The sequence below is a fragment of the Drosophila simulans genome, chromosome 3R, assembly GCF_016746395.2.
Source record: "Drosophila simulans strain w501 chromosome 3R, Prin_Dsim_3.1, whole genome shotgun sequence".
NCBI lineage: Eukaryota > Metazoa > Arthropoda > Insecta > Diptera > Drosophilidae > Drosophila > Drosophila simulans.
This window is the reverse complement of record NC_052523.2, coordinates 27,651,916-27,668,350: the sequence shown is the minus strand read 5'-3', so window position 1 is coordinate 27,668,350 and position 16,435 is coordinate 27,651,916. Positions and strand designations below refer to the sequence as shown.

The 16,435-nt window shown below is 48.2% G+C and overlaps 5 protein-coding genes and 1 long non-coding RNA gene across 7 annotated transcripts; 2 read left to right on the top strand and 4 right to left on the bottom strand.

Moving 5' to 3' along the window:
- Positions 1 to 1,014: 1,014 nt before the first annotated feature.
- Positions 1,015 to 2,438, top strand: LOC27207788 (60S ribosomal protein L6). The gene is made up of 2 exons (XM_016183461.3): positions 1,015 to 1,199; positions 1,646 to 2,438. The coding sequence occupies exons 1-2, from the start codon at positions 1,089 to 1,091 to the stop codon at positions 2,321 to 2,323; spliced, it is 789 nt and encodes a 262-aa protein (XP_016037121.1). The 5' UTR covers positions 1,015 to 1,088; the 3' UTR covers positions 2,324 to 2,438.
- A 59-nt stretch (positions 2,439 to 2,497) lies between these two features.
- On the bottom strand, positions 2,498 to 4,366 carry LOC6730352 (acyl-coenzyme A thioesterase 9, mitochondrial). 2 transcript variants are annotated; one of them, XM_044923154.1, is made up of 3 exons: positions 4,348 to 4,366; positions 3,910 to 4,281; positions 2,498 to 3,852 (listed from the first exon to the last, which is right to left on the bottom strand). In XM_044923154.1, exons 2-3 carry the CDS (start codon positions 4,097 to 4,099, stop codon positions 2,624 to 2,626), a joined length of 1,419 nt encoding a protein of 472 aa, XP_044779089.1. In that variant the 5' UTR covers positions 4,100 to 4,281; positions 4,348 to 4,366; the 3' UTR covers positions 2,498 to 2,623. The 2 variants fall into 2 exon arrangements, with proteins under 2 accessions (XP_044779089.1, XP_044779090.1); XM_044923155.1 differs by lacking the exon at positions 4,348 to 4,366 and having other exon boundaries at positions 2,498 to 2,551; positions 2,611 to 3,852; positions 3,910 to 4,343.
- On the top strand, positions 4,294 to 4,859 carry LOC123327246. Its single transcript, XR_006541836.1, has 2 exons — positions 4,294 to 4,433; positions 4,515 to 4,859. It is a non-coding gene; the product is annotated as an uncharacterized LOC123327246 (long non-coding RNA).
- Positions 4,860 to 4,895: 36 nt separating this feature from the next.
- On the bottom strand, positions 4,896 to 6,605 carry LOC6730351 (acyl-coenzyme A thioesterase 9, mitochondrial). Its single transcript, XM_016177915.3, has 4 exons — positions 6,470 to 6,605; positions 6,361 to 6,413; positions 6,064 to 6,306; positions 4,896 to 6,003 (listed from the first exon to the last, which is right to left on the bottom strand). The coding sequence occupies exons 1-4, from the start codon at positions 6,586 to 6,588 to the stop codon at positions 5,066 to 5,068; spliced, it is 1,353 nt and encodes a 450-aa protein (XP_016037119.1). The 5' UTR covers positions 6,589 to 6,605; the 3' UTR covers positions 4,896 to 5,065.
- A 108-nt stretch (positions 6,606 to 6,713) lies between these two features.
- Positions 6,714 to 8,571, bottom strand: LOC6730350 (acyl-coenzyme A thioesterase 9, mitochondrial). The gene is made up of 4 exons (XM_002105596.4): positions 8,350 to 8,571; positions 8,218 to 8,288; positions 7,922 to 8,164; positions 6,714 to 7,856 (listed from the first exon to the last, which is right to left on the bottom strand). The coding sequence occupies exons 1-4, from the start codon at positions 8,454 to 8,456 to the stop codon at positions 6,931 to 6,933; spliced, it is 1,347 nt and encodes a 448-aa protein (XP_002105632.1). The 5' UTR covers positions 8,457 to 8,571; the 3' UTR covers positions 6,714 to 6,930.
- A 386-nt stretch (positions 8,572 to 8,957) lies between these two features.
- On the bottom strand, positions 8,958 to 16,365 carry LOC6730347. Its single transcript, XM_016177914.1, has 14 exons — positions 16,091 to 16,365; positions 15,691 to 16,028; positions 15,254 to 15,601; positions 14,994 to 15,193; positions 14,724 to 14,932; positions 13,956 to 14,668; positions 12,627 to 13,894; positions 12,171 to 12,565; positions 11,601 to 12,109; positions 11,170 to 11,539; positions 10,848 to 11,112; positions 9,952 to 10,777; positions 9,259 to 9,892; positions 8,958 to 9,202 (listed from the first exon to the last, which is right to left on the bottom strand). Exons 1-14 carry the CDS (start codon positions 16,184 to 16,186, stop codon positions 9,092 to 9,094), a joined length of 6,282 nt encoding a protein of 2,093 aa, XP_016037118.1. The 5' UTR covers positions 16,187 to 16,365; the 3' UTR covers positions 8,958 to 9,091.
- Between the last annotated feature and the right edge of the window lie 70 nt (positions 16,366 to 16,435).

Here is a 16,435-nt window from a genome sequence, read left to right as displayed (position 1 = left end):
CGTTTAAGCTTAGTCCACTTTAAGTAACAGCCAATTGACGATTAGGCGATTAAGAGAAAGGTGAAAGCGGTGAAAATAAGTCTAGCACTAAGTTTTTCTACCATCGACTGCCACGGGCTGAGATTTCATAATTTTAACAACTAGCAAATTTTACATTGTATTTAGCGCGGAGTTAGTTAAATATTTGCAAGGATCAACATCAAAAACATGAATGAAAATCTCAATTATTGTATATTTAGTTTTTATTTGACGACTACTTTTATTGATGCTAACAATGATGGTGGGCAATCGCCCATCGTCAAGTTTTGAGCTTATATTCGGTTGAGGTTTACATTTTAGGATTAGTTACCACACGAAATGAATTCATACTGTACATTACGAACCACTCATTTTATTTATTTTAAATTACATCCTGTAACTAACAATTAGACTCTACTTTAGGCGTCCACCAGAATCATTCTAAGCAAATGGATCATTGTGTAAAGAAATGTGGAACAAGTTGTTTGAAAACAGCTGAAGCTCGTGATTTAAATCATTATACACATTACAAGAAATAAATGGAAAAAAGTATTATTAAATGGTAAATGGAAAGTTGTCTTCAATTTTTTTTTATAAATAAGCTGATTTACTTCAGATTTATTTATCATTCTGGCTTGCTGAAACTTCAAAGGTAAAAACGAAACTGTTTTTGTTTAATTTTTTTAATTGCTCATTCAATAAATTGACCGTTAAGCTTATCGATTTTTATTGAAACGTAGCGATACTTTTCATATTGCGACTGTGTGCATTTTCTGTCGATAGGTGACCCGATTACACAAATAATCGTTTAAGCTTAAGTCTTAATGTAAATTAAAATCCTCTGTAATAGGAACTGAAACTATGTTTGTAACTTTCCACTCTTGAGTAAAAATAATTCAAGCAAGGAATATTATGTTTTAATTTCAGGTATATAGATGGTATGTTTACAATCTGAGTTGGTATTTCTGCGGTAACCGGGCGGTATTTTTGTATCGACCGCGCTGGTCACACCGCTCTAGACATAACCTTCCTTTTCCAATAATTTTTGTGCTGTGTACACGTGTTTCACAATGGCACCCATCGAGAAAGCTAAAAAGGTGGCCAAGTCGGCCAAAAAGGGCAAGAAGCACCCCGTCAACTCCTACCTGAAGGGCGGCATCCTGCGTTACTCCAAGGCCCAGGTAAATATCGACGAAAACAGTGGGGAAATGGCCTCTGGCCCGAGGGACGCCTCCGCCCGATGAGAAGGCGCAGCAGCGTGGTTTACTTGTGGTGCTCCGAATCCATGGGATCCGATACTTGCTCATCCATCCGCGGGATATACCACACACCATCTTTCCAATCGGAGTTAGTTTTACTTGAAAACTCAGTTATTGTCAGCGCGGTTCCTTAATCAAAATGTATATATGTTAATTCCCGTGTGTTCAAGTGGCTATTAGTACAAACCATGCATACTTTGCCTAAATTGTTTACTCTTCTCACAAATAAGTTCAATAATCCCCAATGCCCTTGCTTGTGACTGTGCAACAAGTGGAGCGTATAAGTGATACACGTAAACAAAATAACCCCCTAGTTCAAAGGCTTGTGGATCAAGGATCAAGCTAACCACTTTTCCAACCCATTTCAGATGTACAAGCGTCGTGCTCTGTACCGCCTGAAGGACAAGAAGAGCCCCGTCGTGGAGAAGACCAAGGTGCCCATCAAGAAGGTGAAGAAGATCGGAGGACCCAAGAACGGCGGTGAGCGCACGGTCTTCCTGAAGAAGAGCAAGGCCTCCTACCCGACCAAGACGTTCGTGAAGAAGCGCCCCTCCAAGGCCAACTTCAGCGAGCACAAGCGCAACACGCGCCGCAACCTGACCCCCGGAACCGTGCTCATCCTGCTGGCCGGACGCCACCAGGGCAAGCGCGTCGTCCTGTTGAAGGTCTTGGCCTCCGGACTCCTGCTGGTCACCGGACCCTTCGCCCTCAATTCGTGCCCGCTGCGTCGCGTGTCCCAGCGCTACGTGATCGGCACCTCCTCGAAGGTGGATCTCGGTGCCTTCAAGGTGCCCGAGCACCTGAACGACGCCTACTTCCGTCGTCTGAAGGCCAAGAAGGACAAGAAGAGCGGCGAGGCCGACATCTTCGCGGCCAAGAAGGAGCGCTTCCTGCCCAACGAGCAGCGCAAGAAGGACCAGAAGGAGGTGGACGCCGCCCTGCTGAAGGTCATCAAGGCCCACCCCGAGGGCAAGTTCTTCGCCAAGTACTTGCAGAACATGTTTGCCCTGCACTCCTCCCAGTACCCCCACCGCATGCGATTCTAAGCGAGCGAAGGTATTTGGTTCTTCACTTTAAGGATTTCTAAAGCAAAAACACTGTACAAGCGCGCCCGCTGGTTAGACTAACAGGATTTGTAAAATAAACCTTACAAAACGGAAAGTTTTGGCCTTTTCATCAAAGAACCACAGCTGTGTGTGTGTTGCACACTCCAATTTAAATTCCTTTCTACAATTTTATTTCATTGGTATATCCTACTAATTATAAAATAACAGCTATAAAGTTAAAATTCCATCAGATTAGCATATTTGGATCAACTACAACTTCGATTTACCTTAGCGCTAATTCTAAGTGCTGATACAATTTGAGCTCTCCTTGGCCACTCCGGTGGGATCGGGGTACTCCGGCTGCAAGTGCAGAGCGGCCAGGAGTTTCCGCCTACCGTGGACGTACCACAACATCTCTCGGTAGGATCGCGGGAGCACCTCGTCCAGCACCTTGTCCGCCCGATAGGTCAAGTAGAAGACATTGGTGGTCTGCACTTTGCCGCTCTTGGCATCCCAAATCTGGGCCACGGTCATCAGCTGAACGTAGTTCTGGGCGGCGTATACCACGTGAGCGGTGAGCTGAAGGAACCGATCCACATGCACCGGGTGCATGAAACTAATGTCCGAGATGCACCTGAGGATGGGCCGATCGCCCAGGTAGATGCTAGCCATTATGAAGCTGATTTCAACGGCCTGGCGCATGAGGTAGCCTCCGAAGATGGTGTTCTGCGCATTCCTGTTCTCCGGGAACGGAGCAATCATTGTGGACTGCATAGAGTCCTCCATCCAGCGGCATTTCGGCGGCAGCACACGCTTGTTGAGATCCATACTGTTGGCTGGGGTGGTTCTCTTGAGGATCTCGTACATGATGGCCTGTTCGTGTTCCCTGGGCGGCGAGTTGAACACTGAGTCCATGGCAGAAGACTTGCGCACCTTTTGCCGCTTCTCCGCCTGCTCCCAAATGAGCTTCTCGGTTTCATCACCAACCTCTATGGGATTAATGGGAGCCGGTCCCGTATTGGTGGCATTTCTGGCCACCATGACGAAGATTGCTTTTGTTACATCAATATATTCGCCGTGGGCTAACTGCCTCACATAGATGGTAATCTCCATGGAACTCCGCCCCGCCCACGAGATGTGACCACTGATCTCGATGTCCTGGTTGACCTGCAACCGCTCCAGGTTGGTGAACTCCACTTTGTCGACCAGCAACGTGACAAAGGTGTAAGGCAAAGGCACTCCCTTCGGCAGCTTGGGCAGTTTTACATGACGATGGCAGATCCATACGGCAAACATGTCCAACTCCTCCATAATGCGGCCCAATCTCACCCTTCCCAGGTGATTCACGTAGCTCTCGCGGATTAGCTCACTAGAGCTCAGGGGCAGAATGGCCGTGGTGTGCGAATCCAGCATAGTTCTTGGTGGCAGCTCCTCCCTCTTCGGCTCGTGCTGCAGGAGATGATCTCGGGGCTTGGGAATCGTATGGTAGCCCACGTCCACGCCGGATTGCTCGCGAATGACACGAGCCACTAGGGGTAAAGAGGTGTCAGAAAGGTTTTCCAAAGCGAACATAGACTCTCACTTACCCTCCACCATCGTTCCAGAGCGATGATCGGACTTCACCTTGGGTCCGTTGTCTAGCGTATAGCTCCTGGGCAACTGCTGGCACGCCAGAGCGGGGGAGCTTGTGGCCAGCAGTCGCCTTCGCCGGGCAGTCGACCAGTAGCTCCTCCTCGCCAGTGCCGTTCCAAAACCCCGTGCCAAGCGACACAGCATCGTTTCCAGGTGTCTCGGGATCCGGGCCTTGGGATTTGCAACTAATTGAACCGCCTACTGGGGATCCAATGGCTTGGATTTTTTGGGGAAATCACTTGCAGGGCACTTGGGTGTAGGTCCCAGCTCCTAATACGTAATACGCCACAGCTCGTTCGGATTTACATGAAGTGCTTTCACTTGGGCTGCAAAATAGAGAGTGATTCTAGAACCGAGTGGAGCGTTGGCAATGTTCCGCGTTGTGCGATTACATGGCTCTCCGGCGAGTGAGAACCCGCGCATGGCGATCACCTGTCCGCTTGGTGAGAGATCTTCTGCCTGCACTGCGAGAAATAGGGTAGGTTCTTGGGGGAATTTGTATATTTTGATCTCATGGGAATTAAATCTTTTGAAAATATGTTTGATTATTTGTTATTAGAATGATGTGATCCCATAATATTGCGCCGGCTATCTGTTTGAATCGATTCCGTCTCCAGCACAGACACATCTTATTTTTCAGTGCACCTTCTCAGACCTGCAATCTAATCTGAAAAGAGGTGTAAAGATGATGTTTTCGAAAAGTGCCAGACTAGCGAAGGAGATGGAAAGTTTTACACTCAATTTTCGGTCTGATTAGACAGCAAAACATTACCGAAAATATAATGTTTTCTATGAATCAATTGTGGACCCAATCTAATCTGCGGAGTGGGAGTAGGGCTCACCACCAATCACGTGCGTGCCCAGAACATTGGCAGTGGTCATGATCTTCACGCAACTGGGTATTCAAAATAAAAGCCAGGGCCAACTAGACGCTTTTTGCTTTCGATAAGGAATTGAATAGTTAGGCGATTTAATAGGCATCATATAGATTTTTGGATCAGGAACTATCACCTGGCACAGTTCGGTTAACAGATGTGACAAGATTTGCTCAAACTAATCCAGTCTTTGTGTACATTAGCTATGAGAAATACTGACTACGTGAATTTAAACTTAGCGGGGATTTTTTGAGGCTTGGCTCCTGCTGGCGATGAACTTGCGGCGACCATGGATGTACCACATGGTTTCGTGGTAGGAGCGAGGCAGCACCTCAGTAACCGCGTCTGGAGAGGAGAAGGTATAGTGGAACGTGTTGGTGGTCACGTGGTTCCCCGTGTACGCGTCCAGGACTTCGGCAACGGTCATGATCTGCAGATAGTTCTCCTGCGTGTACACCACATACGCGGTCATCTTGATGAAGCTGTTCACGCTGACGGGCTTCTGGAAACTAATGTCAGAGATGTGCTCCAGCGTGGGTCTGGTCTTGAGGTAGAGGAACGCTGTTGCCCAGCTAATCTCCAGGGCACTGCGCATGAGGAATCCTCCGAAGACAGTGTTGTTTTGGTTTCTGTGCTCCGGGAACGAGGGAATAGTGCTCATCTGGGAGGAGTCGTGCATCCAAATGCAGTTGGGAGGCAGGAAGCGGCGCGGACCCGTTTGCTCGTCTGGAGTAGTCCTTTTGTAGAGCTTGTAGATGAGAGACTGTTCCTCGGCGTTGGGTTCCACCTTGAAGACTGACTGCGCCATGAGTAGCTGTCGTTGCTTTTTCCTGTCGGTCCCGCCAGCTAGGATGAGCTTCTCCTCCTCGTTGGCAGGCTGAATGGGATTCACTGGAGCCGCAGCTGTGTTGGTGGCGTTTCTCGCGGCCATCAGAAACAAAGCTCGCGTGATTTTCTGATACTGCTCATTGACAATCTGCTCTAGCCATACCACCACCTCCATGGAACTGGTTCCCACCCAGGACACATGGCCAGACAGGCGGATGTCTTGGGTGCCCTGGGGTGAGACACTGGTGAAGTCGATCCGGTCCACCAGGACCGTCACAAGGGAGTACGGCAAGGGCACTCCCTCCGGCAGATTGGGCACTTTGAGGTGTCTATTACAGCACCAAGCTACGAATAGTTAAGTAGGCAATTATTCAATGAGATGGCCTTGGCCGAACTAGATGGTACCGGCAAAGATGTCCATGTCCTCCAGAAGTCTGCCAACGCGCGCGAAGCCTCTAAAGTTGATATACTTGTCCTGCAGAGCTGCATTCGTGCTCAGCGGAATGATGGCCGAGCAAAAGGAGTCCTGCATAGATCGCGCAGGTAAGTCCTCAAGCTTGGGTTGGTACTTGAGTAGATCCTCCCTGGACTTCGGCTCCGTGGTGAACCCAGGCTCCAGGCCGAAGCTTTTAAACATCTTCTTCTTGACTGGAAAGGGATTAAAGGGCACAACTAGCTCCTATTTCAAGTGGAAGTACTTACTCTCCGTCATAGTGGCGTATTGACCGTCCGCTGTGGAGTTACGCCCATTAGAGCTGAAAGAAACGTGGCATGTAAAATCCGGTTTCTGGTAGATGTATTGGTGCTTCACCTGGACTTTTTAGGTGTCATCTTCCTGAGGGTCCTGGCCTTTAGCAAGCTCCGGCAGCAGCGGGCTCCGAGCAAAAAAGGGACAACACATAATTTAACATTTCTAAGACCAGGCCCCATGGAAACGGATCGGGATCGAGATCTGAACTCAGATCCGACACGAAATCAAAACTATAAATTTTGTTTCAGCTCTGCTTTTTTGATTACAGGTAATAGGTATCCCAAAAAAGTAAAGTCGGCAAAAATTAGGGAGTATTTTGACAGTTATTATATTAATAAACATTTAATCTAGTACTCTTCGATAGGGTTTAATAGAAAATTTTAAATGTTATAAGCTGGTTAAGCACATCATTGAACAACAGACATTTATTGCTTTTTGTAAACACTGAACTGGTAATTGCATTTATCTGGTAGGATAGCCTTGCATAATATCTTGAGTAACAATCACAGGCTGCATCATGTCTACACTGGACCCATGCTGGCCTCGAACTTCCGACGACCTTGGATGTACCACATGGTTTCGTGGTAGGAGCGGGGCAGCACTTCGGTAACCGTGTCGGGAGACGAGAAGGTGTAGTAGAACGTGTTGGTGGTCACCTGACTGCCCGTTTGTGGGTCCATCACATCTGCCACGGTCATGATCTGCACGTAGTTCTCCTTGGTGTACACCACATACGCGGTCATCTTGATGAAGCTGTTCACACTAACGGGCTTCTCGAAGCTGATGTCGGAAATGTGCTCCAGCTTGGGTCGCGTTTTGCAGTAGAGGTAGGCTGCTGCCCAGCTTATCTCCAGGGCACTTCGCATGAGGAAGCCTCCGAAGACCCGGTTGTGGTGGTTCCTGTGCTCCGGAAATGAGGGAATAGTGCTCATCTGGAAAGAGTCCTCCATCCAGCGACAGTTTGGCGGCAGGATGCGCTTGTTGAGTTCCAAAGTGTTGGTGGGAGTGGTCCTCTTGTACAGCTCGTACATAATTGTCTGCTCCGGGTCATTGGGTTCCACCTTAAAGATGGACTGAGCACACAGAATCTGACGTTTCTTCTTTCTATCTGCACCGCCAGCCAGGATCACTTTCTCTTCCTCGTTAGCCGGCTGTAACGGGTTCACAGGAGCCGCTCCGGTATTGTTTGCGTTTCTTGCTGCCATTAGGAACAAGGCACGGGTTAACTTTTGGTACCTTCCATCAACCATCTGTTCCAGCCACACTACCACCTCAATGGAACTGGTTCCCACCCAGGAAACGTGGCCAGACAAACGGATATCTTGGGTGCCTGAGGCCAACACATTGGTGAAATCGATGCGGTCCACCAGAATGGTCACAAATGTGTACGGCAGATGAACTCCCTCCGGCAGATTGGGCAGAACCAGGTGCTTATGACAGCACCAAGCTGGAAATAACGGATAGTGAGAAAGTGCGCGAGGATTCCATTACCAGCAAATGTGTTCCTCGTACCAGCAAACAAGTCCATGTCCTCCAGCAGTCGGCCGAATCGCACATTGCCCAGATAGGTCACATATTTGTCCTGCAAAGTGCGGTCCGTGCTCAGGGGAATGATGGCCGAGGTAAAGGAATCCTGCATGGCCCTTGGAGGCAGATCCTCCAGCTTCGGCTGGTACTTGAGCAGCTGCTCCCTGGATTTGGGCAGCGGGTTGTAGCCGGGCTCCAGCCCCAATCGCTTCATCATCCCCTGCTTGACTGCAGAAGTTCGGGGATTACGACGGGTTTGACTCGGGCAAGACGACACTTACCCTCCGCCATAGTTCCGGATTCATTGGCGACCGCTGATTGCTTAATATGCGTGGGCGGTGAGTAGTGACGCCTGTTGGAGATGGAAGCACTCATTTATCATGTAAGCGCATCAGTATATTTTTTGCTCTTACTTGGTCAATGCGAAGGATGCTGGCACCTGTTTGGTGGCTAGTTCCATAAAGTTCCTGGTGCGGATCAGGCCCCAGCACTTTTGTGCTCCTATCAAAGAACGCAGCATCTCGGTTTAACTTAGTTTCGCAGCTTTCTCCTTGATTTTCAAGTTGCATACAATGTGTAACCTGTCTTTGATCTAACCACAAATAGAAAACAGCTGGCGGCCACAGCTGACTGGTACAGTGGGCTCGAGAAAATTGGTCTCCAACTAATTTCAAAAAGTTCGATTCTTTACTATATTAACTTATTGCCATATATCTTAATCAAATCGATTTAAGATTGTAGAATTTCTTTAGACAATAAAGTCTTCCATTGAAAAAACACCAATATATCTCACTATATTCAGTATTCCATCATTTTGAGCCCACTGTGTACAGAAGTGATACATACATATGACGTCATCGCGATTGTTGTTAATTTTAAACTGGCAAGCGAAATTCCCTAGACAATTTCTCAAATTAACACATTGTTTTGTGATAAAATTAAGGGAATTGTACTGTTTAAATATTGACTAATTGCTACTGTATGCAAAATAAATTATTAAGAATAAAATAAAAAATAGTCATCGTTTGCATAAACTATATTTGCAGGTATACACCTTGATATTTACAAAAGTATCTTGACCGGAACGCACATAACGCATATATTCCACCAATAAAAATAAAAAATATGGGAATTGGAAAATCAAAATCTCTACGCTTACAAATTTAGTTCCTTGAGCGCAAAGTTCAGCACCACCGGCAAGATACCAGCATCTTCCAGATCCAGGATCTGTTGCCTTAGGTTCTCCACCGGATGGGAATGTATCATCTGCAAGAAGAGATTATTGATAGAGCATTTTGTTAAAGGGCGCGGTTCGAGCATACCTTTTTGATCTTCTGGCGTTGCTCGGCGCTCTGGCAGAAGGTGAGTAGAGCGGCGGCCATGTGCGGTCGATGGACGACGGTGCAGAGCTGGGCGAACTGTAGCAGGTTGAGGGCGTGCACCACCGGACAGCCCTGCAGGCGCAGCAGCGTCTTGTGGAGCAGCTCTTCCTGCTTAAAGGAGCGTAACTCGACTGCGTTCTGCAGAGGATGGCAGAGCACGTAGTCCCAGGCCTGGGCCAGTCCATCCAGGTGGAGTAGATGCGGCCGGCAGCTGAGTACATCCAACAAGGCGTTCAGCTCGCGCACCATATGGAACATGACCATGCGCTTCAGAATGCCGTTCCAGATCTGCGGCAGGTGTATATCAAAGCCCAGGCAAATGTTGGCCATCACCTCCAGCGAAAGAGGATTTTGTGCGTTACGCTGCCAGATCATCTTCAGAATGTCAATCTTGTTGCAATGGTCGTCGGAGAACTTCTCCAGGTTCGACTTGTAGCCCAGAGCCTTGAGCTCGTGCACACACTTGATGCTGATGAACTGGCGTTGGCTGATCGTGTTGGTAAAGGAGTTGCTGCCATCGTTTAGCTTGGAATAGCACTCGTACATTTGCAGCTGTGTGGAGGTGTTTACCGAACTGATGGAAGGGTATAATCAATGAATTATTTTCACTAACTTTTAAATACCAATCCTTACCCGCCCTTGAAGATCAGACCCACAAGGAACTTCACTGCTTCAGCCTTTGGCCAACTGGAGAGTATGTAGAACGCTCTATTCACGTTCTCGCTGGCGTCCTGGCTGTTGGAGGACTCCGCTCCGTTGGCCTGCTCCGGCCAGTTCTGCTCCTCCATGAAGGTCTCCTCCAAAATGGTACCGTCACCCGTCGACTCCATAGTCAGAGCGAGCCACTTCTGTAGCAGGCGGTACTGGATGGTGGCTAAGCAGAGGTCGTGCAGCTTGGCTATCTCCGCAACCAGGGCGTTAATATCTACTTTGCTGGACTTGAGGATCAGCTCGTGGTGGTAGAGCGCCTGAATTAGCTCGGTGGGGTTCTCCACCTGGCGCAGTAGCTTCTCATCGGTCAGGCCGTAGACATACAGCAGGTGCTGGGTCTTCTGGATAGGATACCGTCGCTTCACCTTGGCAACCTGCTCGCGACTCTTTGGATCTGTAATCAGGTGGCCCTTCTCCTTGACAAACTTCCAGCACTCGTAGGAGGCCTCCACCTGATCGGCTCCATCACGAGCATAGTTGGACACGAAGTACAGTATTAGAAACGCCTTGTTTGGGTTGTTCACCTTCTCGACCAGCCGTAGTATTGACTGCAGGAAGGCATTATTCGTGGGATGAAGACTCCACGATTCCGAATCATTTTTCGACTTGTATTCCGATATCGAATTCTTTACTGCCGACATGCAGAAGTAGTCACAGTTCTGGGAACTATCCTTGGATCCCTTCAACGCCGTGTACATCTGAATCAGTGGAAACCAGCTTTGGCAGTTGTCCACGTTTAGTTCGCTGTCTGAATAGAAGAAGGGTAAACTAGAATTAAACAGGATCATTAAGCATTAAACCATTTCAGTTGAATATACCGAGAATATCCTTAAGAGGTTGCTCTACGATGGGCTTAAATGGCAGACGATATCGAGATATCTTCGGCATAACGCCATTTTCCCTTTGTGATTTGAGCCACGTGTCGGTCTCCACCTGACCTGGCCGATTGCGTCTTCTGGTGATCATCTTGTGTCTCAGGAAGTGCAAAATGTTCATCCAGATTTCCATTTCCTTCGGAGCCGAATCGAAGTACATTAGGATGTTGATCACACACATGTACAGCTCGTAGAAGTAAATGTTGATCTAAACAATATCCAAAGGTATTAAAAAAAAGATTATTTGTGGCATCAGAGAGCTTACGTCTTCAATAAAGTGTTTTAACTTGGAAGTAAAGAGCTCGACATTATTGATTTCATTAATGTACGGTTGGCACATATCGCGCATTTCCTGGGCGCTGCTTAGCATAACCAGTTCCTCGTCGCCGAAGGTATCCCGCTTCACCTCGAAGCGCAACTCCTGGGCGCTCAATATGCTTAGTATCTGGGTAATAAGAATCTTCTGGTAGTCGAACCCAAAGTCCTTGCTCATGCGTTCCAAAAGCTGAACGTCAAGTTGCTTATTGTGAAACTCCTTCAGCAGGTCCTCTATGTTGTCCATGTCGGCATTGAACTTTCCCTTTATTCTTTGATCCTGCTGGCAAAACTCCAGGTAATAGAAGAGTTTCAATCTCCTGCAAACCAATAAAACGAAGTTTAACATCTGCATTTTCAACGTAATGCTCCTCCACTTACTTGGTGCGTATCATTTGGACACTGTCCAAGTCTTCGATATGCTCGTGGTACATGGCGGATAGTGTCAGGAAGTTGATTTTTTGCAGATCGGTCTTTACTTCAACGGAGAGCTTCTCCAGCAGCGCAAGTGCCTCGCTGTCCACCACCAACATAGTGAAAAGCTCTATGAAGTTCACATCCTTGCTCCCCATCGCATTTCGGAATATGCGGCGCAACTGCAGCGTAACGAAGCCCTCGTTGATGATCCGCTTCTTGCGACAGTTTTGCTTCTGGAAGTCCAGCAGATACTGCGACATAACGTACCAAGCGTCGTGCTCCTTCACCTTCGTCAAGTGTTCCAGTGACAGAAAGAAGTCAGCGCAAGCACTTTCGACATCCGCTTTCGTGTTCTCCGGCAGTTCATTGCGAACCTGCATCAGCAATGAGTTGTTTGGCTCCGTTTCGATTACCATGAGCAACAGGGTGCGGGCCAGGAACTTCACTATTGCCATGCGACCCCCGACGCTTTTCTTCGAAGACAAACAGAAAGCATTATAATTATAGTCAATTATAGATGTGTACGATCAATACCTTCTGAGGCTGCTGCTGGATAGGCTGCACTTCTACCTCATCAAACATGGATACGGAGTAACGCTTCTTCGTAGTCGTCGGAGCCGTCAGTGTCTTCACGTCAAAGGATCCGTTAAGAGCACAACTGAAGTTTATTGTGGTCTCGCCCAGGGCTACCGAAATCCCATCGAGGGCCCGGCAGATGTGCTCGTTGACGGCCTGCTCCTTGCCGTCGTAGTGAGTCTTAATGGCATCTAGCGGGTAGTGGATTACAGCCACGCGTATGTACTTGATGAGTTCCACAAGATCGTGACGACGGCTGCTCTCGTGGAGCAGGGCGGAGGTGAGCAACTCGTACGCTAAATAAAAGCTAAGCGGATCGTTCTCATTTATCAACTGCAGCGAGGAGGCCGTTTCTGGAACACATAAATGGATTTTTCGCACAATCCCATTATTGAAAAGCTGTAGACGACTTACCCTGATTCTTTCCCTTGGCGCTTTCAATTTGCTGAACCAGCAGCTCAAGTGCAAGATTGACGAACTCGCCGGCATTAGCGGGCACACAGTCGACGAAGCTTACAACATGATAAGCCAAGGCGCAGCTGAGGGGCAGGCATCCAATGCGTTGGCAAATGCGGTGCAGACCAAATACTTTTGGAAGACCGAGTGCGGTACACAGTTCGCTTATTTCGCTGGCTATGAAAGCGGACACATTCAGCGTGGCCTGGGCCCGCTCAATTATCCTTTCAATGGCCTCATCCAGAAGGCAATGACGTCTGTGCAGCGGTATCAGCTCGCTGCTGCAGCTCAAAAGGATGCCGAACTTCCTCAGGCGGAAACGATGCTTGATCACCAGGTAGCGGCGCTCATACACGGATTCAACATGCGGCAAAAACAACTTAAAAAGCTCCAGGACGTTCAGGTGCTCCTGAACCTTAATATCACTTTCAAACGAATCGGAGGAGCTGTTCTCCAAGATGTTAGCCATGATCTCCACCACTTCCTTTCCGCTCTTCGAATTCTTCTCACCATTCAGCGTTTTGAAGAATTCATAAGCCATCTCAACTTGTCCTCTCCGTGCCATTTGATAGCAGCAGTTAAAGTTGGCACTAGTTGATAGGTCCGGCGCCGCCTTGGTGAGGGCGCTGATGTCGTCCAGCATGTCCGGCAGATTCAACTTCACAATGCGCATCATGAAAAGCTCCAGGTTGATATCGGAGCTGTCAGCCGGCCAGCCGTACTTGACCTTCATGATCTTGATCACCTGAATCTCGTACTCGGCGTTGATCTTCACAGCCAATGGATGAGTGGAGGCACGCAGCCTGATCAGAGGAGCTAGTGTATCCGGCCAGGGCACAGGTGCGTTTTGCAGCACAGACAAGGCGCACTCCAAACGGCTGTCCTCGTTGTGAAGCAGCTCAATGCAAGCCATCGCCCGCTCCAGCCATGAACTAGAAGCTTGTCGACTGGCTACTAACTGTGATATGTACTGCTTGATCACGTCCAGTGGCTGACGTCCCGTCTCCTGGAAGATCGGGTACATGAAGTTCTTCACCAGACGCTGAAGCTTATCCAGTTGAACGTGCTGCAAAATGCTCAACGCTGTGGCGTCGATGGAGTCCTGCATGTAGTTGTCCAGTGTAAAGCCCATGTTATAGTTGGTCTTAAGCACGGAAAGATCCTGCAGTGCGTTGACAAGATCCCGAAGTTTTCCAACGTTGCGCTCCTGCTGACGCCGCACATCGCTGAAACGGATATACAAGTTAAACCTAACATATTTTAGGGCGAATAGAAGGATTTTCCTACGAGTAAGTAAACTGGATTTCCTCAAAAATTTCCAATATCTTTGTGCAGAACTCCAGGCCGATGTCCGGCCAATGGGGACTGTACTGCAGATTCCGCGTCATCTCAATGCTCCAGTCAGTGATAAAGGGCATTATGCTGGGATGGGTGTTGCTGACCATCGGAATGAACTGACGCAACCACTGGACGACGTTGAAGGGCTTGGTGTTGCTCGGAATGAACCCTAATAGCGTGCGCAACTCATCTTCGTTTAGCAGCGGCAGAATGCTGCTCGAATGCCGCCGCCAAATGAGACAGGCCGTGGGCATATCTGTGTTGAATAGCGACTTGACCATCCTGACCAAGTTGTTATCGTAAATAAACTTTTGCCAATCCGTGTTGCATTCGTAGGGATCTATTATGGCCAGAGTTTTAAGTCGGTGCAGTTGCTCGTCGATTTCCAGCATATCCTCCTCGTCGTCCTCGAAAGTCAAACGCTTTTTGACCTCGCGAAGATACCGCTCAAGGATGTGTCTCGAGTTCAAGTTGATCATGCGATGGCTTTTTATGAATGCCTTACTTTCCACCTGAGACAGCAATTGCAGCAAGTTTTGGAATTTAGTGTCTACGTCGTATGCATCGTTATGCGAGTTCGAGTTGCAAAGCTCGACCAGAATGCGTTTCGCCTTGGCTTCATAGATGGGCTGGAGGCACAGGTCAAACTGCTTGCCGAATTCCTGTTGCATATGGGAATGAATAATGAATGACTAAGAGATGAATTATACACAATACCTCAGCCTCCTCCAGTCGCCCCTTGCAAATCAGCTTCTTAAAACGATCACTGGGGTCGGTCTCGGAAACGAGCATCATCTCCACCACGGAGGGTATGCTGCTCTGGTTGACTTCCTTGGCAGCCAGATAATACAGATTGACCGCACACTTTGGCTGACGCACGAGCCATGCGTGATCAGGAACTTCTACTTCGTTCTTCACATTGAGCGCTACAATGATACAATGTTTAAAGCCATACTGTATTATGTTTCCATGTTGCTGGACTCATACTTGGGTACTCCACTATCTTAATGAAGCGTCCCTCCTCCGTTGATTTCGTCAGGACCAGTAGCTCAATGTTTTCTTCGCTGCACTCCATAACCAGCAGATCCTCGATGAGCAGATTCTTTTGTTGGGTAGTTTGACACATGTGCACTGTGCGAGTGTATGGACAAATTTCCACCAAGTGGCCGGAATTGGTGAGTGCGATACTGTAAAACCCAGATACACGTTAAAGGGATTCTAGCACCACAATCAGCAAACCCACTCACATATAGTGCTCCAAGTTGAAGATCTGCTTTAGGCTGCCGTACTGGGCGGGCAAATTTATTCGAGTCACGTCATTGGCTGCATTCCTAAAGTTCATCGTGCTTTGATCTCCAGTGATAACTAGACCGGGTTGCGCCTCCAGATCATCCTTATTGTTCTCGGCACTGATGTTGCCGGTCACCAGACGCTTGAGCAGCACTGCACAGTCCACGCTGGATGAGGATCTGCCCTTGGAAAGTCGATTAATGGTGACGTCCTCCAACAGGGCCTTTTCGCAAGCTATAGTTTCGTTTTCATTCAGGCTCATATTGCCTAACGTCTCCAAGCAGGTCTCATCTATGTCGCTTAAGCTACAATGCGTTTGAATCGTTAAATGAAATATTGTCAAGATCCAGTTTTATCACGCATATGCCAGTGCCCATCTCTGTGAATGCCTTACCTATAGATGCTTCCATTCTTACAGGTGAAGTAGAACCGCTGATCCAGTTGATGGATGCTCCGGAAGGTCCCGCCAGTTAGACTCACGTCCTCCAGATTGACAGCCACGCTGAACAGGAGCAGGCCCTTGATGAACACCCCGTGAACTTCGCCATCGCTGAGGCCGCAGACAATCAGGTTGCCGCTTGAAGAAATGGCAATGGCCTCGATGGCTGCTCCGAATGCCAGAAAGCTGCACTTGGCCACCAGTTCGTCCTCCAGGAGCAAAAGGCTCTTGTCGATGCCAATGACCATCTTGCCGCACTGCACGGAGGCCATGACATCCGGATATTTGTTTACCTGGCAAGGAAACAAGGTGAGCGTAGAAACCCAACTGCAGATTCCGCACAATAAGGACTCACTTCCTCCTCACTGCTTATTTGGAAGATGCCTCGCGACGAAAATATGTTGGAGATGGTTTCGTCCTCCAGGGAGGACGCCTCGAAGTTGCTCCACATTGCTGCTCAATCCGCTCTAGCCTAATATGGGAAACCTGCCAATTTTAAACTCTTTATTTAAACACCGCCAATAAACAAGCGTCGCCTGAGAGTTTGCCGATAGCATTACCTGCCTATCGATAGACGATTGGCGGCATTAAGACACACTACGTATCGACCTAGGGGCTAATACGTTTACGCAAATTATATTTATTACCTAAATGACGTTTGTCCGAATCGTAATTTCTCCTTAAAACATATTACTTTTAA